Consider the following 25342-nt stretch of genomic DNA (forward strand, 5'->3'; position numbering starts at 1 on the left):
CTAACACTGCCAGAAATGTGACTAAAACAACAAAAACAACTTTCCATCTTTGTGGTTGAAGATACAGGACTAGTCTTTGAAAACAAGCAGACAAACAAACAAAAACAGAGAGGATTTCACGTCACTAGATCGGCCACATTAGATCGTTATTGATGGTTAGGGCAGGCGACCACACGGGAAGGACATCTTACCTAGAAGTTCTTCTAGAACAGTGGTTCTCAAACTTTTCAGGCCGCAACCCCCCAAAATAATCATTTTTGAACTGGGGACCCTCCAAAATAATCATTTTTGAACTGGGGACCCCCCAAAGAATATATATTTGAACTGGGGACCCCCCCAGCCTGACAAGCACTTGGAATTGTAGGAGTTGTGGTATTTTTTTTTTTAAACAGATAAATATTGTGAAAATAGCCGATATACAAACTCATTTTCACAAGTTTACTACTATCACTAATACTACTATACTATACAAACAACCAGGGCGGCTGCAGTGTCAAAAGGTCACTGGCTCTGTCAGGTTCACCCAGTCTATGTGTCAAAGTGTCGAGCAATATACACTTAACCCCTTAACTGCTCCCCGGGCGCTGTATTACTAGCGCCCACTGCTCCTAATAGCTAGGATGGGTAAATGCAGAGGCTATTTCACCATTATGTGCAAATGTACAGTGACAAAAAAATACGCCAAAGGAGTAGGGAATGTATTATTATTTTGTATTATACAGCTAGAAAAGGCCTTAGTGACTAATGCATAGCTCTTGCTGTGTGTGTGTGTGTGTGTTTTTTTATTTTTATTTTTTTTATTTAACCTTTATTTCACCAGAGAAATCACATTGAGACTAGTGTCTCTTTTACAAGTGTGCCCTGGCCAAGAGAAGAGGCAAATAAAATGTTACACAGCTCTGCCAGTAACGACAATACAGGACATAACAAAACAAAGACAAACATGACATCCGTAATACCAAAGACCTACTACCAAAAGCACCAATACAGACTATTTAAAATACTAATAACAACAATACATCATAAAACTAATACACTAATATAAGACTAAGATCACAGCAATTGCTACTTGTCAAAGCAGGAGCAATGGTTGGAGAATGTGCCCATGGCAATCCTCTTAAAAGACACTAGAGGGATCAATGAAGCCAATTTTAATCTGGTCTGTAGATCGTTCCATGACCAAGGCCCAAAAAACGCAAGTTTTTTTTTCCCTGCCTCAGATTTAGTAGTGGGTACGACATAGCGCATCCAGGCATTCGATCTGAGGTTAAGCGAATTTTGGACAAGATTAAATTTTGAACAAATGTACGAGGGGGAATTTCCAAGAATGGCTTTATATATAAAAGTGTACCAATGTAGCAACCTGCGAGATGCTAAGGAGGACCACCCTACTAGGGAATACAGAATACAATGATGTGTCCTATAGGTGGAGCTGGTAATGAACCTCAACGCAGCATGATAAAGGGGATCAAGTCTACCCAATATTGAGGGACAGGCGAATCGATACACAATGTCGCCATAGTCGAGTTGCGACATAAACAGGCCAGTGACCAGCCTTTTCCTTGAAGCAAAAGAAAAACAGGACTTCATTCTATAAAAGAAGCTTACTGTGAATTTTAACTTCTTAATCAACGCTTCAATGTGATGATTGAAGTTTAACTTGTTATCCAACCAAATTCCCAGATATTTGTAAAGCACCACCCATTCGATGGTTACTCCTTCCAAGGTGGTGATATTTGGGGGGATAATGTCAGCTCTATTTGGAGTAAATAGCATGGCCTTGGTTTTTTGGCCGTTTAATAGCAATTTGCTATTTACCAATTCATGCTGCAATGAGACAAAATCTGAGGCCAAGTTTGAAACTGCTACATCAAAAGAAGGAGCACAAGAGTACAGAATTGTGTCATCGGCATACATATGATACTTACAATGCTTAGATTGACTACAAATATGATTGACATACAAGAGAAAAAGCAATGGACCAAGAATGGAACCTTGGGGGACTCCTTTCTCAAGGGTGATGGAATCAGAAATGGTATCACCAAATTTGACACACTGTGTGCGGCCAACTAAATAGTTTTTGAACCAACCAAGCACATTTTGGCAAAAACCAGCTTTAGAAAGGACCTTGAGCAGTACGTGAGGATCCACGGTATCGAAGGCCTTACTCAAATCAATGAATAAGGCCGCACAAAAAGATTTCTTACCCAGGGCTGCCCTGATGTCGTCGATAACATTAAGGCATGCCGTTACAGTACTATGTTTTGCTCTAAAACCTGACTGCATGGGGTTCAAAATAGAGTATGAATCAAGAAAAACCTTTACCTGATTTGATACTTGTCCCTCTAAGATCTTTGCCAAGGTGGAAAGGTTAGAAATGGGCCTGTAATTGTTTACATCACAAGGATCGCCAGCCTTGAGAAGAGGGGAAACATTTGCTTGTTTCCACTCTTCAGGTAGACTTTGAGTGGCTAAGGAGATATTGAACATATCAGTGACAGGTTGAGCAATGATAGCCGATGATAATTTTAGGAAAAAAGGGTCAAGGCCGTCTGGGCCTGCAGATTTTTTAGGGTCTAAGGTAGACAGGGCGTGTAGAACATCCGATACCAGGATGGGAGAAAAGTCAAAAACAGAAACAGAAACAACAGATGAGTCAACGTTATCATCATGGGCGTCTTGATGAGGAGCATTGGCAATTTGCTCATCAAAAATGTGTCCCGCCCTTTTAAAATGCGAATTGAAAGCATTTGACATGATTTTTTTATCAGAAATAAAGGTGTGTGTGTGTGTGTGTGTGTGTGTGTGTAATGTAACGTGTAAAAGTGTTGTTGTAGTGTGTAGTTTTTCCAACTCCAACTAACAAAAAAAGCACATTATTTTTTTTCTTCCTCCAAGTAATTGATCAAATTATTGCTGAGTGGGATGAAAGTCGACCTTGCAGAAGAATGGTCCGAAGAGAGAGGGAGCACTTAGGGAATGGGCATTGATTAATCCTGGGTAATAGTAATTATGTATATTCCAAGGCTATAGGTTATACACAAATAAGGCTGTAATCTGTCTTTAATTCATTTAGGGGCCATCTATTAACTAGAAATGAATCTCCCCCAAAAGCTCTTACTATACGCCTGCATCTGCTTTGCTTCAGTAGAAAAGGTTAAAAGCTGGGAGCGTTTTCTCAACAAACGCCACCGTTAAGTTGCAAAACTGAAGCTTTAACCCATTAAGACCGGGAACGCATCTGTGTCATCTTAACGTTTCTTTGGGCTATTCAAAAATAGCAGATATACAAGCTCGTAGTGCGGCACCGAGTGCCGCACTATGAGCTTGTAGATCTGCAATTGTTTTTTAAATAAATCGTGAAAATGTGCGCAAATCTTTGACTGTATACAGATGTGCCACTTCAAAACTTCACACGTTACTGTTCTTTCCCTGAAAGTGCCCTGAAAATGTTTTTTTCCTCCCTGTTCTGCCCTTAAAAATGCACTGTTTTGCCCCTGAAAAGAAGTTGTCACTACACACCCCCGTTTTTCCCTTCAACAGACATCCATATACATGAGAACAAAAGAATGTGTGTTGAAGAAGGTGTCAGACTCATCATTTTGGAAGGTTCTTGACACAAAAAGGTTTGAGAACCACTGATATAACATTTTCCCAAAAAACTGTGAGAATTTAGAAGACATTCGTAGAATCTCCAGAAGCAACACGATTTGAGTTACAAATGTTTGCTTTAAAAAATATATATATCCAAAGATTGGAGATCTGCTGTTTTTGAATAGCCAAAGAAATACAAAAAAATGACACTCAGATGCGTTCCCGGTCGTAACGGGTTAAGTCTAATATACCTGTGTGGCCTTTGTTTGTCCCTACTTGGATTTCTGATCATGTCTAAGCCGCATATCACTTGATGTATGCATACATCAACACCGCCGCTGCTTGACAAATGTCACCGGCGGCGGCAATGACAATACTCATTCTTCACCCCAAAACATTTTCCGTGTGCTTTCCCCCCTTGCTAACATTTTGTCGGCGCGATATGAAACAGTGATGGAAAACGCACACTGACAGCCACATAAACACAATCTGATGCTCAACAGCTTCTCCTTGTGATTATGCAGATTCATGGAGCCCGCTGCCAAACACACAATGCCTTTCCCTAACAATACAAGGACTGTGGTAATTCAAACATATTGCCGTCGGCACACTATTTCAAACATGCCACGCGTGTAAGCCAAAACTACCTTGGATCGCTGCATGGCTATGAACTCACACAGAGAGAGCGGCTCATCTGTGGGTGATTTGCTGTGTGAGGCATTTCCCTACAGGTTTTTATGTGGAAAACACACATAAATAACGTTTCCTCGCTGATTCCTTAATGTGGATGGCGTATGTGTGGATATTTATACCACTCCCAGCGTAATATTGTGGGTTTTCACAAGTGGCAATTGCTACAAGAGACCGGGGTGACGTTCTGTTATCGTTTGTGTTTGAAAGTCTACCTCAGATTTTTCATGGTGTCATCCCGTAACTCTGACAGAAGAGGATTCTCAGGCTTAATTTCCTACATACTGTAGGTAAGATATATTGTCACAATGGAAGGAAATTATACCCATAACTTACATGTGTTGCAAAAACAACCCAGGTAGCATCCATGTCAGAAGCACCTTTATCTGAAGCACGTAACATTGGACAGAGCAGTTGTTTTCATGGGCATAGCTTTTGAGTGAGGTGTCCATTTTTTTTCCAAACTGGTGAGGAAATGGGGGCCTCTCGGTTATAGTGGAAATGGAAATGGCTCACACTGTGTGTTGATTATGTGGATTCTCAGACATAGTTAAAAACCCCGTAAACAGGAAATACCCTAAGCCACCTAGTCCACCCAAAATTAGAATGATTTAAACAAAAAAGCGTTAAGTATATCAAATGTGGTTTCAAAGTCATGAAAGATAAGGTGTAGTTTTTCTGATAAGGATTGTAGGGGGGGTGTCCACTGAAGGCAGTGAAAAAAATAGCCAAAAGATGATGATGCACTCTAGGTATAGCATAGACACCTTGGCAGAAGACTGGTGTAGTTAGGAATGATGTCATCAGTGACACTGATGACATCACTGAAACTCACCTGAGTGTGACATCAGGTGAGGTGTTTAGCCCTGCCCAGAAAAAAACTCTTCAATATGGATTGGAAATGGAAAAGTCAACACTGTTGTTTTGAATCTCTTTTGTTACAAAAGAACAAAAGGTGGAATGGGGGAGGGGGGCCCTAGAGGCTGTGCTGGTCCTTACATGCAACCATGGACCAAACCAACACTAACTAACTGGCAATGAAGTGACACAAAGAGTCATATTCTGGAAGACACAATATGCATTTGGTTTTGTGGTTTAAGGGTTATTATGTTCTTGTGTGAGTTGATGGCTCCATAACTCTCTTCTTAATCAGCTTTGACTACCCTGAGAGGATTAGAAACCATGGCTGTTTATTCCTAAATGGATTCTGAATCAAAACAATATCAGCCTGCCACACTTTATATAGGTCACTCACTGATAGAGACAAGAGGAAGGGAGAGAGGAAGAAACCACAGACAGAGAGAGAGAGACAGACAGACAGACAGACAGACAGACAGACAGACAGACAGACAGACAGACAGACAGACAGACAGACAGACAGACAGACAGACAGACAAAGAGACAGACAGAGAGGAAGAAACCACAGACAGACAGGCAGGCAGGCAGGCAGGCAGGCAGACAGACAGACAGACAGAGGAAGAAAGTAACACAAAGAAGTTGAGTCATAAATGCCGAACAGCAGAAAATAGTCAAATAAAATGATTATAATTATAATAATTATAACAACATTATTATTATTACTATTATTATGAACATATACGATAGTTGCCGATGAATTGAAGTAAACAAGGTGAAGTAAACAAGGTGATATCCCTGTGTCTCTTTCAATGCGTTTTGGAACATTGCTACAATAATTGATTTTCTCGTCTGCTTCTTTCTCTCTGAACCACATTTCTTGCCCGGCGGTGAGACGTGTGGTCCTGGGTGGTCCCTAGTACACGGCGCAGATTAAAATTTCATTGCGCCCAGTATGGGAACATATCCCGGGTATCTGCCGGAGACATTTATAAATGATAGATGGGCGAATGCAGTGTTCCATTCTTTACTGAAATAATTAACAGAGCCAATGCGGTCAATGTCATGCTTCCAGCAGGAATAGGTTTCTATAGTACATCGATATCTCTTTCATAGGCAATATCCCCTCTATCTTGGGTGACATAATTTGCAGCATGGCGAGAACATTTCTCACATTTCATCCATCAAATTGCAGTTTGCCTGTGGAGAAGTCCGGCTCTGAACAGGGGAATACAGTATGAATACACTTATCCACACACAGTCACACACATGTACCAAGCGTTCTTATTTATGTTTTTCTGCCCTGTTTGTTCTCTCTATCTGGATATCTCTCATATACAGTACCTCTCTTTCGCACGCGCGCGCACACACACACACACACACACACACACACACACACACACACACACACACACACACACACACACACACACACACACACACACACACACACACACACACACACACACACACACACACACACACACACACACACACACACAGACAGAAAGCGCAATTCAGACTAAATTGTATTTTCATACATTTCATAGACCAACACCAAACCGCTTTGCCGAAAATAGCCGATCTACAAGCTCACAACGCCTCACAGCGTGAGGCGTTGTGAGCTTGTAGATCTGCTATTATTTTGCCTTAAGTTCTCTTCAGAATAAGGATAATAGGGTTCAAGTGGTTAATGTAAAAAAATATCCAATCACACAAAGATTTGGCGGCCCCCCCTGTAGTATCCCTGAGGTCCCCCTACGGATCCCGGACCCCCTGTTGAAGACCCCTGGTTTAGTAACCTGCAACCATATGGATACACAATATATCCAGGACACATAACTGTCCATTGGGAAGGGGTGAGTACGGCTCTTGCCTCTGTACAGCATACTGCACACAATCCACTGGAACCCAGATCAAGCCATTGGAGTTTTATATCTTAAAATCACACTGATTGGCCTTGGGGGGGGGCACTATAGCAATACATTTGAAGCGATGTACATTTCCTCATTGTTTGAGCGGCATCACATTATACAAAAGTTAATTTGACAACAAAAATATATTATTTAACACATAGTTGTTCATAAAGATATTTGGATAGCTGTCGCTGAGTTAAAGAATCATAACAAGTTACAGCGTTGGCAAACAAACAAGTCCATCACAGTGCAAAGGTCCCTCCAGGCTATGGGATGCAGAGTATCATTGGCCAGCCGGTAGGCCTAAAAAAAACGGACTAGCCAATCACAGGGCATTCATCCCTCCAGGGTGACTGGAGGGATGCTCATTCAAGAAACAACAAACTAGCCAATCGCAGAGCAATCGTCCCTCTTATTGAGCAAAAGCTCACTAAAAGGAGATGTATTTACTCAGGCTCAGGCAAAATCTTATAAAACAATAAGAAAATATTCTAAGTCTTGGGTCTGAGAGTTTCCGTGGCTCAAATGCTGAATAAATAATGGACCTTGATATGAAAAAGGTTGAAAACCACTGCATTAACCAACCTAGAAAAGGAACATGTACAAAAAAGTTAACATTCGTAGAACACTTAATTTTCCTCATCAGAGGCCTCCTAAAACAGCAGCGGAAAAGGTCTGTGTATGTGTGTGTGTGTGTGTGTGTGTGTGTGTGTGTGTGTGTGTGTGTGTGTGTGTGTGTGTGTGTGTGTGTGTGTGTGTGTGTGTGTGTGTGCGCGCGCGCGTGTGTGTGTGTGAGTAATGCTCTCAAACATGAGGGGCGTTTATCTTCAACACTGATGTATAATATTGTAATGTCAATGTTATTATGATGTTAAGTGTTTGTTGTGATGTGTTGTCACGTCTTATGTGTGAGTCACCTAGATGCCTGACTGTGTGATGAATGTTTCCTGCTGTGTGATCTTCCCTGTGTTTGAAAGTTGGATCGCTTTAACGCTACTCACGATGCACACCTGGCATCACAAGGAGGCAAGAGGGGGCTTTACCCAGACAGTTTTAATGTCTGTCCCCCAGTTTAAGTTGTATTTACCCTATAGAAAATTAACAAAAACACAAAGATATGACTCCAAGATAGAAGTATCACAGAGATGCAGTGGTGGAAAAAGTACTCAAATGTTTTACTCAAGTAAAAGTATCTATACTGCATTGCAGAAATACTCTGTTACAAGTAAAAATCTGGTAATCAAAATTGACTTGAGTTATCATTGTGTATGTCTAAAATGTATACAACTGCTTTGAAAATAGCAGATCTACAAGCTCACAACTCATCGCATCGTAACCTCTGCGGTGGTGGGCAGGGTGAAGCTATTTGAATAGGCCCGTGCAGCGCTGGCCTTGGTACTGAATGGATCAGGACCATGGACAGATACTTTAAGGCTATTTGCATAGAGCTGCGCTGTCCCTGGTACTGAATGGAATGGAGGAGAGATGCACATAACACATCAGTTATTTTTATATGTTTAGATGAATCCACTGTAATAAATTAAACATCCTCCAACGTTTTATACACGGTCGAGCTTCTAGGACGTGTTTATAATGCGTTCACATACTGGAAAGCATCAATAGTGAGTATTTACTTTACTCAATTAAGGGCTTTTGTCTAAATGCAATCAAACAATCATTTCACATAGAATTAAAGCCAATTACTCCAAAGGGCAAAAATATCTCAATCAGTCAGTGAAAACATTTGTAAATTCAGTGCTAAATTTTAAGTGTAGATTGATGTGAATATTTCATCTCAATGTCAATTGTGAAGAAATAGAACTATATTGATATTATCAACTCTTATACGTCTGTGTGAAGCACAGTGCAGAAGTTTTTACATTTCAAAATAGACACTTAAAATGGATAATAAGATACAGGCAAATTAACTAATGACGGCAGGCAATTTCATTGCAATAACAATCTATTCAAAGATCTAGAAAATACATTTACAATAACATTCTTCAGCCCGCTAATATTGAATGGATGTTGTCATTTAAAAGTAAACTGCGTTTCTGTTTCACTGGAGCTCTTGCTATGTGACGCACTACACTGTATGCAGACTATTATGAGAAAAACATCTGCTGTCCAGCTGTTTCACAGCAGAGGTGACAAATCAATATTCAGCCAGCACAGTCACTATTCTGGGAGCTAACAAATATGTTAGAGCAGAGTTGCAGATGCCTCAAAATCGTTGTCTAGCTTCCAAAGTGATAATCGTTGTAGAATCTTCTAAAGCCTTCTCGAGTCAGATTTGGTGTTAACCCATTTTGGACCGGGAAAGTATCTGTGTCCTTTTTAGATTTATTTGGCTATTCAAAAATAGCAGATCTACAAGCTCATAGCGCGGCACCGAGTGCCGCGCTATGAGCTTGTAGATCTGCTATTTTAGGAAAATCGTGAATCGTGAATATCATTTTTTTAAAGCGAACATTTGTAAAATATTTTGTTCTCTAGCAGCAAAGATTTGAGTAAAACATTTTGAATAATATATATATATATATATATATATATATATATATATATATATATATATATATATATATATATATATATATATATATATATATATATATATATATATATATATATAATAATAATAAAAAAATATATATATTCAAAGATTGGCACAAATGTTCCAAGATTTTTCTAAAAATAGCAGATCTACAAGCTTGTAGCGCAGCACTCGGTGCCGCGCTACAAGCTTGTAGATCCTTTCGCGCGCTACGTCCTACCGGGGAAACTCCCCCCTGTCAGGTGATAAGAAGCGGACTGCTCACTCCTCATGCATTGAAGGGAGCATGAGCTCAGCTCGGGGCTCTCCCCAGGCTGGCAGAGGGAGAGCAGCGCCCAGGATTACAAGCTTAGGCATTGACAGTGGGTGAGAAATGGGTTACAAATGGGTTACAAAATTGTGGTATAAAAATTCAGTTAAAAAAAAAAAAATATATATATATATAAAAACTTTTTAAGTTTAATTATTTTTTTCAACAACTTTTGAAAATGTTCACCTACTGTATAATAATGACATCCCCAAAATAGGGACGCCAGGTTGAGAAATTGGGACACGTCGGGTTGTATATAATTGCCAATACTTTCAAAAAAGTGACCCAGACCAATAAATCGTTCTGGCTCTAATTACAAGACAACACTATATGTGTGTGTAGCATCTTTAACAGTTACGACGCAAGCAACAATAACACACAAGACTCAAAGAACAAGAAATGATTACCATGACCCAAAAAGTAAAGCCCCACCACCATAACAATAACTTCCACATCCTCCAGACAGATGAGGATGCACGACTACACTAACTTATTAAATTGCCACGACGATAAACAGGGTTTCAATGGAACACACATGCCAGGATCTCTCCTGGGCTCAAAGTGTCTATGAGAACACCATAGGTAGTAATGGATCATGTCACAATGACTAAGAGCCTATAGCATAAGGGACTCAAGCCGTTGAGTGCATTACAAACAACTGGGCCCACAACGCAGCACTCAAGGGCTTTAAAACACCACAGTAGTTGATGAACCTCACAAAGCACACACAAACACATAGAGTATGCATGCATTCTCTCTCACACATTCTCTCTCTCTCGCTCACACACACACACACACACACACACACACACACACACACACACACACACACACACACACACACACACACACACACACACACACACACACACACACACACACACACACACACACACACACACACAGTCAGTCAGTCAATGGCTATTTCAGAGAGAAAGTACAGATGAGGGATGAGGCAACCATGGTCCTTTTTTCAGACCAACAATGAGCTGTCCACTGCCAAACACTTGTTTCTAGACAGAAGCATCCACCCCTACATACACACCCATCTGTGGGAAAAAAAAGTCCAATGCGTGCCCCTGAAAATGTTGTGTCTTAAGTAGTTCCGGTTGTTTCTTTCTCTACCCCACCTAGCTCTGGTCCATATAGCGTTAGAAGGAGTTCTCCTTAACGCTATATGGTACTTTCCATTCTTTCCCCTCGCACTGACAGCTTCTCGTCTGTAGTAAAAAAAAAAGTACACTTTTGCTACTCACCAAAACGAAGACGGTTTTATGGAGCGTGGGAACACGCTGAGCCCCCCAACTCACGTCTAAAATACACTTATTGGCCATAAAAGAAAATACTTTACTGGAAGGAAGAATCTGGTCAATAGGAAAATTCCATTGACCAGATCTGTAGAGGGCGCTGAGGAGTAACCAAAAACGTTTTTTCCTTCCGGTGAAATATTTTCTTTTTCAACTCCATAAAACCGTCTTTGTTTTGGTGAGTATTTTTAATTTTTACTAAAGACGCTACCGCGGTGCGAGGGGAAAGAATCGAAAGTACCATAGCATTAAGGAGAACTCCTTCTAACGCTATTGACCAGAGCTATACTCCACCCACCCACCCACCCACACACTATTTCTCATTTTTTCCCAGCTACCCCTCTCTTCAACTCTCCTTTCCCCCTCCACTTTTTCTTGTCCCCCGTTTCCCTTCTTCTCCCACTGTCCCACTCTCTCTCTCTCTCTCCATCCCAGCCTCCCCACTGCCATTTCCTCTCCTTCCTCCCTCGTGCCCTCCCTCTGCAAATCCCCCAAAGAGGTATCTGTTTGTATTATAATTGGTTCCCAAGCACCCATTCCAAAACCATCAGCGAGGCGGCATCTCGGCTTTGAAGACAGGCCTCTGCGAAGTAAGATAAGTAGGAAGCATTACCGCTGTTGTGCAAACATGATTAACCCTTTAAGGCCGGGAACGCATCTGTGTCATTTTTAAGATATAAAAAAAATAGCAGATATACAAGCTTGCTATGAGCTTGTACATCTGCTATTTATTTTGTTGAAAAATCGTGAAAATGTGTGCAAATCTATGAAAATATACTTTACAAATCCTAATATATATATATATGTCGCTATATCAGTGGTTGCCAAACCTTTTCATGTCAAGGACACCCCAAAATGATATGTATTTCGCCACGGACCCCCATCTATTTTAGTTCCAGGGACCCCCCGGAAGCAAAGATTTGAGTTAAAAACGTTCGCTTTAAAAAATATATATATTCAAAGATTCACACACATTTTCACGATAAAATAAATAAATAGCAGATATACAAGCTCATAGCACGGCACTCGGTGCCGCGCTATGAGCTTGTAGATCTGCTATTTTTGAATAGCCAAAGTATAAAATATGCGTAAAGTGGTTACACACAGGTGTTAGTGGGTTAATGACGCGCTTAGACCTGTTTCTAAATATTGGGGAGGTGGGGGAACGCACCTATAGGGCTGCTCAGAGCGCTGTTTGAGATGATGAATAGAGCGATAGGAGAGAGAGAGCACAGGAGACGCGGGTGTGCATGCCACCGAATGGACAATTAGGTGCGAGGAGGAGAGACGAGACAAAATAGGACAGGGGAGGAGAGGATGAGTAAATTGCGATTACTGTAGCTCTGGACACAGACGGGGCGTATATAGAGAGAGAAGCAGAAGGGACGATTGCAGTATATAGACAGGGAACGGTGCGCGTGTGTGTGTGTGTGTGTGTGTGTGTGTGTGTGTGTGTGTGTGTGTGTGTGTGTGTGTGTGTGTGTGTGTGTGTGTGTGTGTGTGTGTGTGTGTGTGTGTGTGTGTGTGTGTGTGTGTGTGGGGTGGGAGCGCGGGTGATATAACCTGAGAGAAAACCATAGGGAGAGACAGGTACAACAAAAGCAGTGGTGGAAAAAAAAGTACTCACATGTTTTACTTAAGTAAAAGTATCAATGCCGCGATATAGAAATACTCTGTTACAAGTAAAAGTCCGGAATTCAAAATGAACTTGAGTAAAAGTACAAAAGCATTGGCAACAAAATGTACTTCAAGGACAAAAACTTAAAGTACTCATTATGCAGAATGTCCGAATTCAAATTTTCAAATGTATAAAAATATTTTGTAAATAGCAGATCTACAAGCTCACAATGCGTCGCGATGCGACGCATTGTGAGCTTGTAGATCTGCTATTTGCAAAAGGCCGAAATGTGTATGGGGCTGACATGGTTAGTGTGTTTTGTAATAATCAAGATCTACAAAGTAACTAGTAACTAAAGTTTTCAAATAATTGTAGTGGAGTAAAGTATAATATTTGGATTCGAGATATAGTGGAGTATAAGTAAAAGTACTGAAAATTTGAAATACAGTAAAGTAAAACAAAAATAAAGTAAAAAATACCTCAAAATTGTCACTTTACACCACTGAACAAAAAGACAGTGGAAAGGATAGGAGGAAAAATGGCTGCGATTGACCACAATAATGAGATAACAACAAACCGTCTCGGCATTAACTGACGGAGATACAGAGACATAAGAGCGCACTTGCGGAGCGATGCACTTGTGCTTTATAATAAATACAGTGATGCTGAAGTTTGGACATTGAACTCAGAGAGTGTACACTCTCAGGGCTAAATTAAAACAGAGTACTTTACTGTGCATTCTGGTACCATTCAGCTCCATACTTTGATCAGAATAATCTTTGGTCGTTCTCCTCTTACTTCATTCTCTTCCTCTCTCTCTCTCTCTCTCTCTCTCTCTCTCTCTCTCTCTCTCTCTCTCTGGAATTTCTTTCTATCCCCACTATTGTTATAGTTTTTGCTCTGGCTTTGTGGCAGACACAGTGCTGACATGTATTAGGTTTGAACTGTGAGATGTGGTTGTGTGCATATTTTATGTATGAGCACGAGTGTGTGCATGAGCCAAGGTTATTATATATATATATATTTTTCCATTAATTAGTATTTATTTTATTTATTTTTGTTTTCAAATTCAGTTTAGTTTTAATTCGTTTTTTTTAAGTGAATTTGCAAGTTGTTCTTTAAGGTTGTGTTTTAGTTTAGTTTTTATTCGTTTTTGTATGTTTTTTTTTTAACACAACACAGTTTCACTTGTGTTTCACCCTGTTTTTATAACTAAAATACCTAAAATGTTATTTTTATCTTCACATATAGCTTTTATTATTTCATTAGTTTCAGTTAAATATAATAACCTTGGCATAATCATGTGGTTATGCTATATTTGTGTTTAATTTGTGTTAATATTCTTTACCCTCAGCGATAAATGACAGTTTTCATTAATGGACATCAAATTGTTAAAGTTTTCCTCTCACCCTGTCTTCCTTGTTAGTAATAGTAATTCATTTATATTAGAAGCACGTTGGGAGCTAGCAGAACGGCAGTTTTTCAGCACGCGACATTGGCACACACAACAGAGTACAAATTAGGCTTGAGGGTTACCCAAGCGTATCAAAGGCTGTCTGTGGGTTTATTACTGCTGAATGTCACAGGTGAACCGGGGCCATTGCAGCTAATTAATTAGTTTATTGGGGTGCTAGTGAATAAAGTGTCATTCCACTGTGCTACCTGACCTCCGCTACCTGTCTGGGAGTGGAGCATGAAAATGCATCATCCTGAAACCCAATAGTAGAGCAGGGTTCTTCAACGTTTTCAGCCCAAGGACCCCCTAGCTGAGAGAGAGATGAGGCAGGGACCCCCTCTATATTGTATGAAATTGTGTTTCAGATTCGGCTTTTTTTGTTTACTCTCTGCCAAAAATAGCCGATCTACAAGCTCACAACGCCTCGCGCTGTGAGGCGTTGTGAGCTTGTAGATCTGCTATTTTTGGCTTAAATCCTCCTCAGAAAAGGGATGCTAGGGTTAAGTGGTTAAGGTAAAAAAAAAATCTAATCACATAAAGATTTGGCGGACCCCCTGTAGTAACTCTGAGGACCCCCGGACCCCCTGTTGAAGACCCCTGTAGTAGAGTATATGATATGTCGATAAACTGAGTACAAAGGACAATGGAAACAACAAGCCATAGTGCTTTCTTGGGTTTAAAATCCTCTTAACTCATTCAGTGCCAAGCTTATTTATTCATGTTAATGGAATTTTGGTTCTGAGTGCCACAGCCAAAATTCATTGTAAAAAAAAAGTGCTTAGGAAGCGAGATACAGCCTTTTTAAGTTATAGGTTAAACAAGGAGTGGATGGAGCAGCAAATCTTCAAATCATCATATCTTGGGTTCTGAACATGTTTTTCCCAAAAAAAAAAAAAAAAAAAAAAAAACTTTTATTTTGATTTTTTTTTTTATTTTGATTTTTTTTTTATGACGGATTTGACGGATTGTGGCGCTCTGGGCGTCAGGCCACGTGACGGATTTGACGGATTGTGGCACTCAATGAGTTAACAGACCTTGTATTGAACTGTACTTCCCTGTGATTGTCTTTGCCTACTGGTAATTAAGTATTCAATCAATCAATCATTGCTGTAGGGCAAGGTCTTCTCCATATTCTAACGTTTTGTGTTTTTTCAAAAATTAACGCCACGTTTTGAGCTTGATCTGATACTTTAGCTATTTTTTTGGTTTGAATCCTGAAAAGACACATTATTGGACATTGGTTGGTTTCCACCCGACAAAGACAATATACAGGTATATGTTAGCTTTTAAAGGGTATAATATAACCTTTAAATGCTATCTATATTATTCATAACATTTTTATGAAAAAATGAAATATTTTTGTTGGCACAACAAAACTCTTGTTTTGTTTATTGTTTTGTTTACTTCGGCAAGCTGACGGCTGCCATTATAGCCATAGGTGCGTTTCAGTTTTTTTGGTTAAGTTATTTGTTTTGCTCCTGAAGATATTCTTGGAGTCAATACATCGTGTTGCAATGTTGCAAACTATATGAATGTTGTCTTAAAGACTTACCTTATGCAACAGAGTAGTGTAAACAAGTATGACATCTAGTTGAGGGAGTGGAGGTGGCGTGTGTGAGTTAGGAGGTACTATACATTATACATTTCCAATCAGGACATGCAGGGATATCCACGTATCATGGCCAAAGTAACGATACCGAACACTGATCATGGCAGAGCTTGAAAATGGCTCACTGACACTAGCTACTTGGTCGCAGCTAAAAAGAGGTGGACAAAAAATAAATAATAATAATACTAATAATAATAAGAGAGTGAAAGAAGAAGAAGAAGAAGAGGAGAAGTCCCAGTCTGTGAGCAATCACACTAAATTAACACAGTGGAATTTACGGTACCATTTGGGTAAATTTTTACTGTGCGAGTGGATTTATTTAGGCTACTGAATGTCCTTCTGTGACAGCAACACATTTAAAGCTCATCAAAAGTTTAAAAGTATTTCTCCATTCACACTCTCCCTCTCCCCCCTTACCGTTTCCTTCCGTGTGTGTGTGTGTGTGTGTGTGTGTGTGTGTGTGTGTGTGTGTGTGTGTGTGTGTGTGTGTGTGTGTGTGTGTGTGTGTGTGTGAGCGTGTGTGTGTGTGTGTGTGTGTGTGTGTGTGCGTGTGTGCGTGCGTGCGTGCGTGCGTGCGAAGCCTCAAGCCTGTCATGGTGTACCGGGCAAGTAGTAGTAGCAGCAGTAATACTATTTACCTTCTGTATATCTGAAGTGAGTTGCAGGAGAGCAGGGGACGCTGTAGCTCTGAGGGTCTCTGTCCCTCTGACAGGAGAATTCAGACTGACATAGGCCACTGCACTGCTCTGCAGGACAACGCTGTTATCCTGGGGGAACACACACACACACACACACACACACACACACACACACACACACACACACACACACACACACACACACACACACACACACACACACACACACACACACACACAATTTAAATTTTCCATTTCAAGGAGCTTCATTGGCATGGGAAAACATGTTTATATTGCCAAAGCAAGTGTCAAAATAATAAAAACAGTTGAAAATGGGGAAAGTATACAGTTGCAGGGGGTGCAGTATTGTTTAAACAGAGCTATGTCACATTGCGTCGGGATATATGTTATATATACAGGGTTTAAAGCTTTTTGAGGCAAATAGCAGCAATCTTTTGCAGTCACTTTGGGACAAACAGCGTTTTTTTCTCAAAACTTTTCAAATAGTTTACAAAAAAACACATATTTAAAATGTGTTTAAAGGTAGCAGCTCCGTTTATATGTGCAGTACTGTAGGTCTACTCGGGACGCTCAATGGTCTCACACACACACACACGTACACACACACACACGTACACACACACACACACACACACACACACACACACACACACACACACACACACACACACACACACACACACACACACACACACACACACACACACACACACACACACACACACACACACACACACACGTCACAGATCATTATATGGCTTTGTTGAACAACACTCAATTCTTATTTGTCAATCACATGCATTCTGCAGTGTGTTATTTCTCACTAGCAGACCGCTGCTCTCAATAACAGCCGCTTTGGGTCTGTTTTTCCAATAATGGTTTCCCCAATAATGACAAACGCTAGAGTTTGTGGTGGAGGGTTGGAAAGAAAGTTACTAACTTTACAACTAGTTTTGTATGCATCTTCTATCTATGGCAACAATCCATAAAAGGTTGGGAAGCATTGGTCTAAGGATAGTTGTGTATACCCTGCCATTAAATCCACTTCATGAATAAACCAAAAAGCCTCACCATGCTTCTTTTTATCAATATGTTCTTGGCCTCACCTCTCCCCATTCATAGGATCCGATGTTCCCTAAGGCTGAACCCCCCCAGGAGCAGAACACGGTGGTACGATCCGGTGCCCAGCCTCGCTTGGTCTGCTCCGTCATGGTGGCGATAAGCTGAGTCATGATGGCCGAGGCCGCGCCTCCCTGGTCGCTGTCATGGCGACTGCCAACCAAGACATAGCGATCTGGAAAAGGGAAAGGTTTGAGAGAGGGCTATTGGTTCAAGTTTCTTTATATCTATTTATACCAGGGGGTCTTCAAGATTGTTCAGGCCAAGGACCCCCTAGCTGTAAGAGAGATGAAGCTATATAGGGGGTCCCTCTATATATCGTATAAAATTGTGTTTCAGATTAAAGTTATTTTTTTTACTTGGCCTGCTCTTTTTTCCCTCTACACCTATACCTCTTTGCCAAAAAATAGCATATCTACGAGCTCACAACGCCTCGCAGCGCGAGGCGTTGTGAGCTAAAGTTCTCCTCAGAAAAGGGATGCTCAAGTGGTTAATGTAAAAAATAAAATAAAAATCATATCACACAAAGATTTGGCAGCCCCCCTGTAGTAACTCTGACGACCCCCTAGGGGTCCCGGACCCCCTGTTGAAGACCCCTGATTTACACAAACACAGAGGTGGGACTGAAATAGGTGCAAGGCAGACAAGCTTGGTCTGCCGTGCCAAGATTTGGTCGAAACACCCACATCTCTAGGTCCCTCCCAAGACTGCATTAAAGCAGTATTGGTCTTGTCTTGAACATCTTTGGTTGTACAGCACGTTAAACCATTGTTTTATTATTAGATAAGGTATATAAGGTAGGTATTGATAAAAAGAGATCTCCGCACACTTAGATCTATACTGAATAATAGTCAAATCCATATGTGTTTTGCAATGACATGACTCCACAGCTGTTGACCACACCGTTTTCATAAAACCCTCGTGAATGTGTGTTTGAATTCCGGACAGCGTGGGCTGGAGGAAGAATGAGAGCGGAGCAGACATATGATCAAATGCCAACCAGCAGTTAACCCATTCAATCCTGTGTCACTTAAGACTTCTTTGGCTATTAAAAAAAATTGCAGATCTACAAGCTCATAGCGCGGCACCGAGTGCCGCACTATGAGCTTGTAGATCTGCTATTTTTGATCCCTGGAACAAAACATTTTACAAATGTTCGCTTTAAAAAAACATATATATGGCCTGGGGCCGCGGCGTGGCGTGGCGGCGGTCCAGGCACCCTAGGTTGCAAATGCCAGTCCGGCGGCGCGTCGCGGGTTCGAGTCCCGATCCCGACGACCTTTGCTGCGTGTCACTCCCCATTTCCTGTCGGTCTACTGTCCTATCATTAGGGGCATAAAAGCCCCCCCAAAAAAATAGATAAAAAGGATGTACATATATTCAAAGATTAGCACACATTTTCACCATTTTTTTCCTCAAAAATAGCAGATCTACAAGCTCTTGGCGCGGCACTCGGTGCCGCGCCATGAGCTTGTAGATCTGCTATTTTTTAATAGCCCAAATAAATCTTAAAAATGACACATGAAGCGTGTGCCCGGACTTAACGGGTTAAGGCTCTGGCTCTTCCTAGGAGATTTGTAGCTCATATTATCTGCTTTAGTGGCCCATTATGGCTGCCTAATATCGCACTGTAAATCAGCATGGTAATTTTCCACCAGCGTTTGGACAGGACAGGTAGAGCCACGCATCCCCAACAGAGTAATGTTGGCCAAGAGAAAGGAGAGGGGAGGAGGAGGAGGAGGACGAGAGAGAGAGACACAGAGGGAAGGGAGAGGGGAATCGAGGACAAGATAAAGGAACATCCTCTCTGCAGAGAGAGAGAGGGAGGGAGAGAGAGAGGGAGAGAGAGAGACGATTAAAAGAGTACAGGGCGGGGAGGAGCTGGGCAGATATTAAAACATTAAAAGGCACATAATACGTTTCTAAGCAACCAGACGTGACACAGGAGGACTGTGCCTGCCTGGGAGAGTGTGTGTGTGTGTGTGTGTGTGTGTGTGTGTGTGTGTGTGTGTGTGTGTGTGTGTGTGTGTGTGTGTGTGTGTGTGTGTGTGTGTGTGTGTGTGTGTGGGTGTGTGTGTGTGTGCGCAGTGGTGGAAGACGTTTTACAGTACTTAAGTAAAAGTAGCAATGCCACATACTAGGGCTTGTGTTCAAAATGTTACTTGAGTAAAAGTAAAAAAGTATTGGCATCAAAATATACTTAAAGTACTAAAAGTAAAATTAGTAAAATGTTTGAAAATAGCAGATCTACAAGCGCGCTGCGATGCAACACGTTGTGAGCTTGTAGATCGGCTAATTTCAAATAGCCTAGGTATAATAAAAAAAAATAGGGCCTCTGAGATGTAGTGGAGTATAAAGTAAAAGTATTGAAAATTGAAAATACACCAGTAAAGTAGAAACACCTCAACATTTTACTCAAGAACAGTACTTGAGTAATGTACACCACTGTGTATGTGTGCGTGCGTGCGTGTGTGCGTGTGTGAGTGAGAAATATTGAAGAGAAGAATATAGTAGAGACTATGGGGGTATAGAGAGAGACCGATAAGAGGCAGACAGAGCGAGGCAGACGTACATCCAGTGGGGAAAAAGCGACTGAAGAGGGAGGAAGGCAAGGAGGAAGAGAGGGAGGTGAAGGGCTGGAGTGTACGAGGACAGCAGGAGACATTGTTTAAAGCTGGCCGTTTGTCACCCAAGACAATAAAATGCTGTTTCAGCACCCAGGGCCACGAGCTCCTCAGTCCTCTATCCCCTGGCTACCACCACACACACACACACACACACACACACACACACACACACACACACTAGACATGATCTAATTGACTAATTTACACCAAGGCTGGCTTTCGTTTGTGATGTTTTCATGTTTTTGTGTTTGTACATGCATTTCTTTCAGCAGACTTATTTTTCTGCTTAAGTTTCATTGTCACGGTTTTGTACCCAGTACTGTATATATTGTGTTTGTCATTTATTCATCGGTTCATTTTTGTGTTTTCTTTTTTGATATACTTAAAGCTAGGGTAAGTGATATTTTTTGGTTAAAACAAAAAGTATTTTGTTAAAAGGTTAAAGCACTATATTCTGATAGTAATCATTGCTATAGAGTGTTTGTTCAGTAACAGGAGTCTCCCCGTCTCTCCAGCTCTTTAATAAACAGAAAATACATTTTCCGGTAGGTGTCAAAATCTCAGCCAATCAGGAGAAAGTACCCATTTTTTGTGTTCCAGTTCCAATTTTGCCTGCTCATTTCTTAGTGTCATCACTTCCAATTTCACTTGTTTAATCTATATCCTGATTGAGTTCTCTATCCTGATTGGATAAAATTGGAAATGAAACTGAAACTGAAACGAAAATGCATTTTCTGTTTTATAAAGAGCTGGAGGGATGAGGAGACTTTTACTGAACAATTTATATAGCAATGAGTACTATCAGAATATAGAGCTATTTAACACTTATTTTAACCAAAGAAAATCACTTACCCTACCTTTAAACTATACGGTTTTATCTAAATGTTCTTATTTTTGTTTGTTATTTTCTATAGGGCAGCCTTGTTAATATAGCCGCCGGTCCCCAAAGAACATACGGTATCCCTGATCACATTTTGAATTGATTCGGTCCAATCAAGTGAGGAGTCAGAGAGGAACTTGTCAACTGTGATTACAGCTGGCCTTTATCCCTGTGTTTGCACTCGCAGCATGTGCCTTGCACCCTGCTGTTCCTCACTCCCAAGGACCCCCTATAGCTGAGAGAGAGATGAAGCAGGGACCCCCTATATTGTATAAAATTGTGTTTCAGATTAAACCTTTTTATTTACTTGGTCTGATTCCCCCCCCCCCCCTCTACACCTATTCCTCTTTGCCAAAAATAGCCGATCTGCTATTTTTGGCTTAAGTTCTCCTCAGAAAAGGGATGTTAAGGTTCAAGTGGTTAATGTAAAAAAAATAAAACCTAATATACCCAAATGGCAAGGTTCATCAGTTCCCTAGTTTAGAACATTGACATGACTTATTGCATTTGTTTGAGGAAATGCTAATAATTTTAACAGCCTCCGGATGTTGTTTTTTTCTTGCTCTTATCAAGTCTAACAAATACATTTTGTCCAGGCGTGGATGCCTCCCCGTGGGGCTGGTATACTGTACGGCACTAGAAGAACAAAGGGAGATGTATTTCGAGGACAAAGATTTGAACAAACGTTCATACTTTACCCGGATTGTTCTTTCCTCTCAGGTATCCGACAACATTGTAGATTTTCTTGAAGGCCGACTTGTTCCCGACACTCAGCGTAATCTTCTTGCGTTCTATAGGGGAGACAACAAATCAAGACATGAGGAGGTGCTTAAAAAAAACCCAATAAGACTTAACACCCTGCTAGCAGACCATTGAGACCATGCTGCTCCGTACGGCAAAAGCAGCAGTTACCACAATCTGAAAAGTTCATAGAGATGCACATAATATGCAATTAACTCTTTTCCTGCCATTGACGAGATTTCTCGTTTTTCTCCGCATGGCTCAGCCAGCCGTCGACGAGAAAAACAAGATTTTTGGAAAAAATAAAATAATAAAATAAAATAAAAAGTTTTGCTTTTTAAATGTTTTGTTTATCACAAAGGAAGCAGGAGATGACGCGATGCGAAGATTTTCTGCTCCATTCACTTCAATGTTAAAAAAAATAAACGGAGACAATTTCACATTTTACCTATTTTTGCAATGTTATTCTATAGCAGGGAAGGGGGTAGGTTGTGTATATACTCTGGCAGTTAAAGAGTTAAGAGATATCTTGTGTACATGTTCAAGTTTTGGCCTGATGGTGGCACTAGAGGAAAGGCCATTGTTTTATCAAAGTAAGTAGGCTTCATGATCATCCTCTGGGGTTCATGAAGGTGCACAGACAATTCAATGGCAATCTGGCAAATACTGTACATATTATACATATTTTTGGACGGACAGACGGACGGACGGACGGACTGACGACACCATCCTTGAGCTCTGCCGGTAAGCAGGGCTAAAACCAAAGAATTACAATGCACTGTATATTATCATCATCTCAACACTTTTAACAACCATAACAAACCGACATGTCTCTCTGTAGTTTTATGATGGATTATATCAAGAGCAAGAGGTGACGTGGTTAGCTGTAATCATGTCCGGGATAGTAAGGATTCATTTATCCAACACAAAATATACCATATGCAAACACCCATACAGTAAGTACCCCACACCCATCCACCCACACACACACACACACACACACACACACACACACACACACACACAAGGCATGGTGGAGGTCATTGCATGATTTGAAAGAATGAATTTCCAAGTGGGAATGCTGAACCTGTGTGTGTGTGTGTGTGTGTGTGTGTGTGTGTGTGTGTGTGTGTGTGTGTGTGTGTGTGTGTGTGTGTGTGTGTGTGTGTGTGTGTGTGTGTGTGTGTGAGCGTGTGTGTGTGTGTGTGTGTGTGTGTGTGTGTGTGTGTGTGTGTGTGTGTGTGTGTGTGTGTGTGTGTGTGTGTGTGCGTGCGTGCGTGCGTGCGTGCCTGCGTGCGTGCGTGCGTGCCTGCGTGCGCGTGTGTGCGCGCATTTCCTTGGCCAATTAGTGAACAAAGAATCAAACCATGGTGATGAATAGCAAGAGAACCACATGAAAGACCAGCTAAGGCCGTCAGATCTCTTTCTACCCCCCCCCCCCCCCCTCTTAGAGCATATGAGTCACAGACCACCTTTTCATTAAGATCTCTATTCCTAAGTAGGACTCCTGCTGAGAGGACGTCATTCTTCAAGGTGAGCGGTGTAAAAACCATACAAAATTACAATGATTTAATTCATGCTCTTAACGGACAGTGATGTTTTTGTGTTATTGTAGCTCTTTCACTGCCAGAAATGAATTAATTCATTAATCCGTCTCAGGTCCCCTTGCCAGCGAAAGTGGCGATTTTACTGTACCTTCGAAAAAATATATTCTCTATGACCGGAGATCGGCTCATTACACTCACAGGGGTCTGGTAGTACCCCCATCTCAAAATATGTTGTTCCAGGGACCCCCCAGCAGCAAAGATTTGAGTTAAAAATGTTCGCTTTAAAAATATATATATATATTCAAAGATTTGCACAAAAAAAAAATCACGATTATTACACAATACAAGCTCTTGTAGAGCTTGTAGATCTGCTATTTTTTAATAGCCAAAAAAATCTTAAAATGACAATTCCCGGTCTTACTGGATTAAGTGTCTTGCCCAGGGACACTTCAGTTCTACACATAACCGGGGCGCGAACCAGGAACCTTTTTGTTTCACAGTCAGCCTATCTCTACCCATTCAGCGATGGTCGCAAAACAAATAATCTAGTGTGGGCATAATGCATATACATCTTTCATTATCTGCAGCTCCCGTCTTCACCACCGCCATCCCTTCATTCAGCACCACATCCATGTGTCACCTTGACACGGCATGTTGATGTGGCCACGGGACAATTTTCAATTCAAAATACGTTATTTTTTGTCACTGACACATTAAATCAGGCTTGAGTATGTGTACTGTCACACTCTAAGAGCGGACGTATTGAAAAATACCGATCATCAGTTATGATAAACGTGGCAGTAGCTTGCAATATATCACCGTGATTGTACTTGTCTTTATGAAAGTCAATGCATTAAATATATAAATCATCCACGTGGTACTGCTAGGTTTGCTGTTCTTCCTCTTTCACCCCCTTTGGTCCATCCTTTTCCATCCCCACTTTGGGTGTAGGCTTTGTTGAGACGGTGGATGCTGGTGTTACAGACAGTAGACAACAATAATCTACGTCCATACTGTCTTCAGAAGCTGTTTGAGATCAAAGAGACCCAATATGAACTTAGAAACACAGGAAACACAGGCTTAGAAACTTACGGGTCCATTTGGTTTCATGTTACGCTCTTAAGAGTTCAATTATTGTTAAACATCTGCATTACTTAAAGGTAGGGTAAGTGATTTGCTTTAGTTAAAATAAGTGTTAAATAGCGTTATTTTCTCATAGTACTCATTGCTATAGTGTTTGTTCAGTAAAAGGAGTCTCCCATGTCTCTCCAGCTCTTTATTAAACAGAAAATGCATTTTCAGTGCTCTCTCCTGATTGGCTTAAATGTTGTCACCTACCTGAAAATGTGCTATATTCTGTTTACTAAAGAGCTGGAGAGACCCCTGTGACCGAACAAACACTCTGTAGCAATGATTACTATCAGAATATAGTACTTTAACCTTTTTAACAAAAAACAAAAAAAAATACCAACAAATATCACTTACCCTACCTTTAATTTAAGAATTGTTATTTTGATCAACGTTTGCCTGTTATCTCTCCTATTGGTAAAACATCAATAAATAAAACATTTTAAGTTTTGGGTCTAAATCTCATCAAATGGTGGTCCGTGGCTCACATGCCAAATAAATAATAGACCTTGATATGAAAAGGGTTGAAAACCATTGCTCTATTATAATAGTCTGCTGCCTTCCTGCACGCTCTACAGGACTGACGGCTGAGATTTCTGAGGGGAAATGAAGACGAGGGTGTCAGTTGAGAAGTGACACGGCGACGCAAACTGCATGTGACAGAGGTCCCCTGCCTACAGCGCACTGTCGCAGGCATTGACAGCCCACTTTTCTAGCTCTGTTCCCTTGCTT

At 40.9% G+C, this 25342-nt stretch overlaps 1 protein-coding gene across 4 annotated transcripts in view; it reads right to left on the reverse strand.

Moving 5' to 3' along the window:
* naaladl2 (N-acetylated alpha-linked acidic dipeptidase like 2) overlaps nucleotides 1-25342 on the reverse strand; it is a 499162-nt gene that overhangs the window by 143352 nt on the left and 330468 nt on the right. For all 4 annotated transcript variants that reach the window (XM_084067278.1, XM_084067279.1, XM_084067277.1 and 1 more), the window contains 3 exons: nucleotides 21893-21985; nucleotides 17675-17862; nucleotides 16548-16676 (listed from right to left, as the gene is read on the reverse strand). In XM_084067278.1, coding sequence (XP_083923404.1) covers nucleotides 16548-16676; nucleotides 17675-17862; nucleotides 21893-21985 — 410 coding nt within the window. The remainder of the gene's footprint in view (nucleotides 1-16547; nucleotides 16677-17674; nucleotides 17863-21892; nucleotides 21986-25342) is intronic.

Source organism: Gymnoscopelus microlampas (genome assembly GCF_963454915.1).
Source record: "Gymnoscopelus microlampas genome assembly, chromosome: 9".
NCBI lineage: Eukaryota > Metazoa > Chordata > Actinopteri > Myctophiformes > Myctophidae > Gymnoscopelus > Gymnoscopelus microlampas.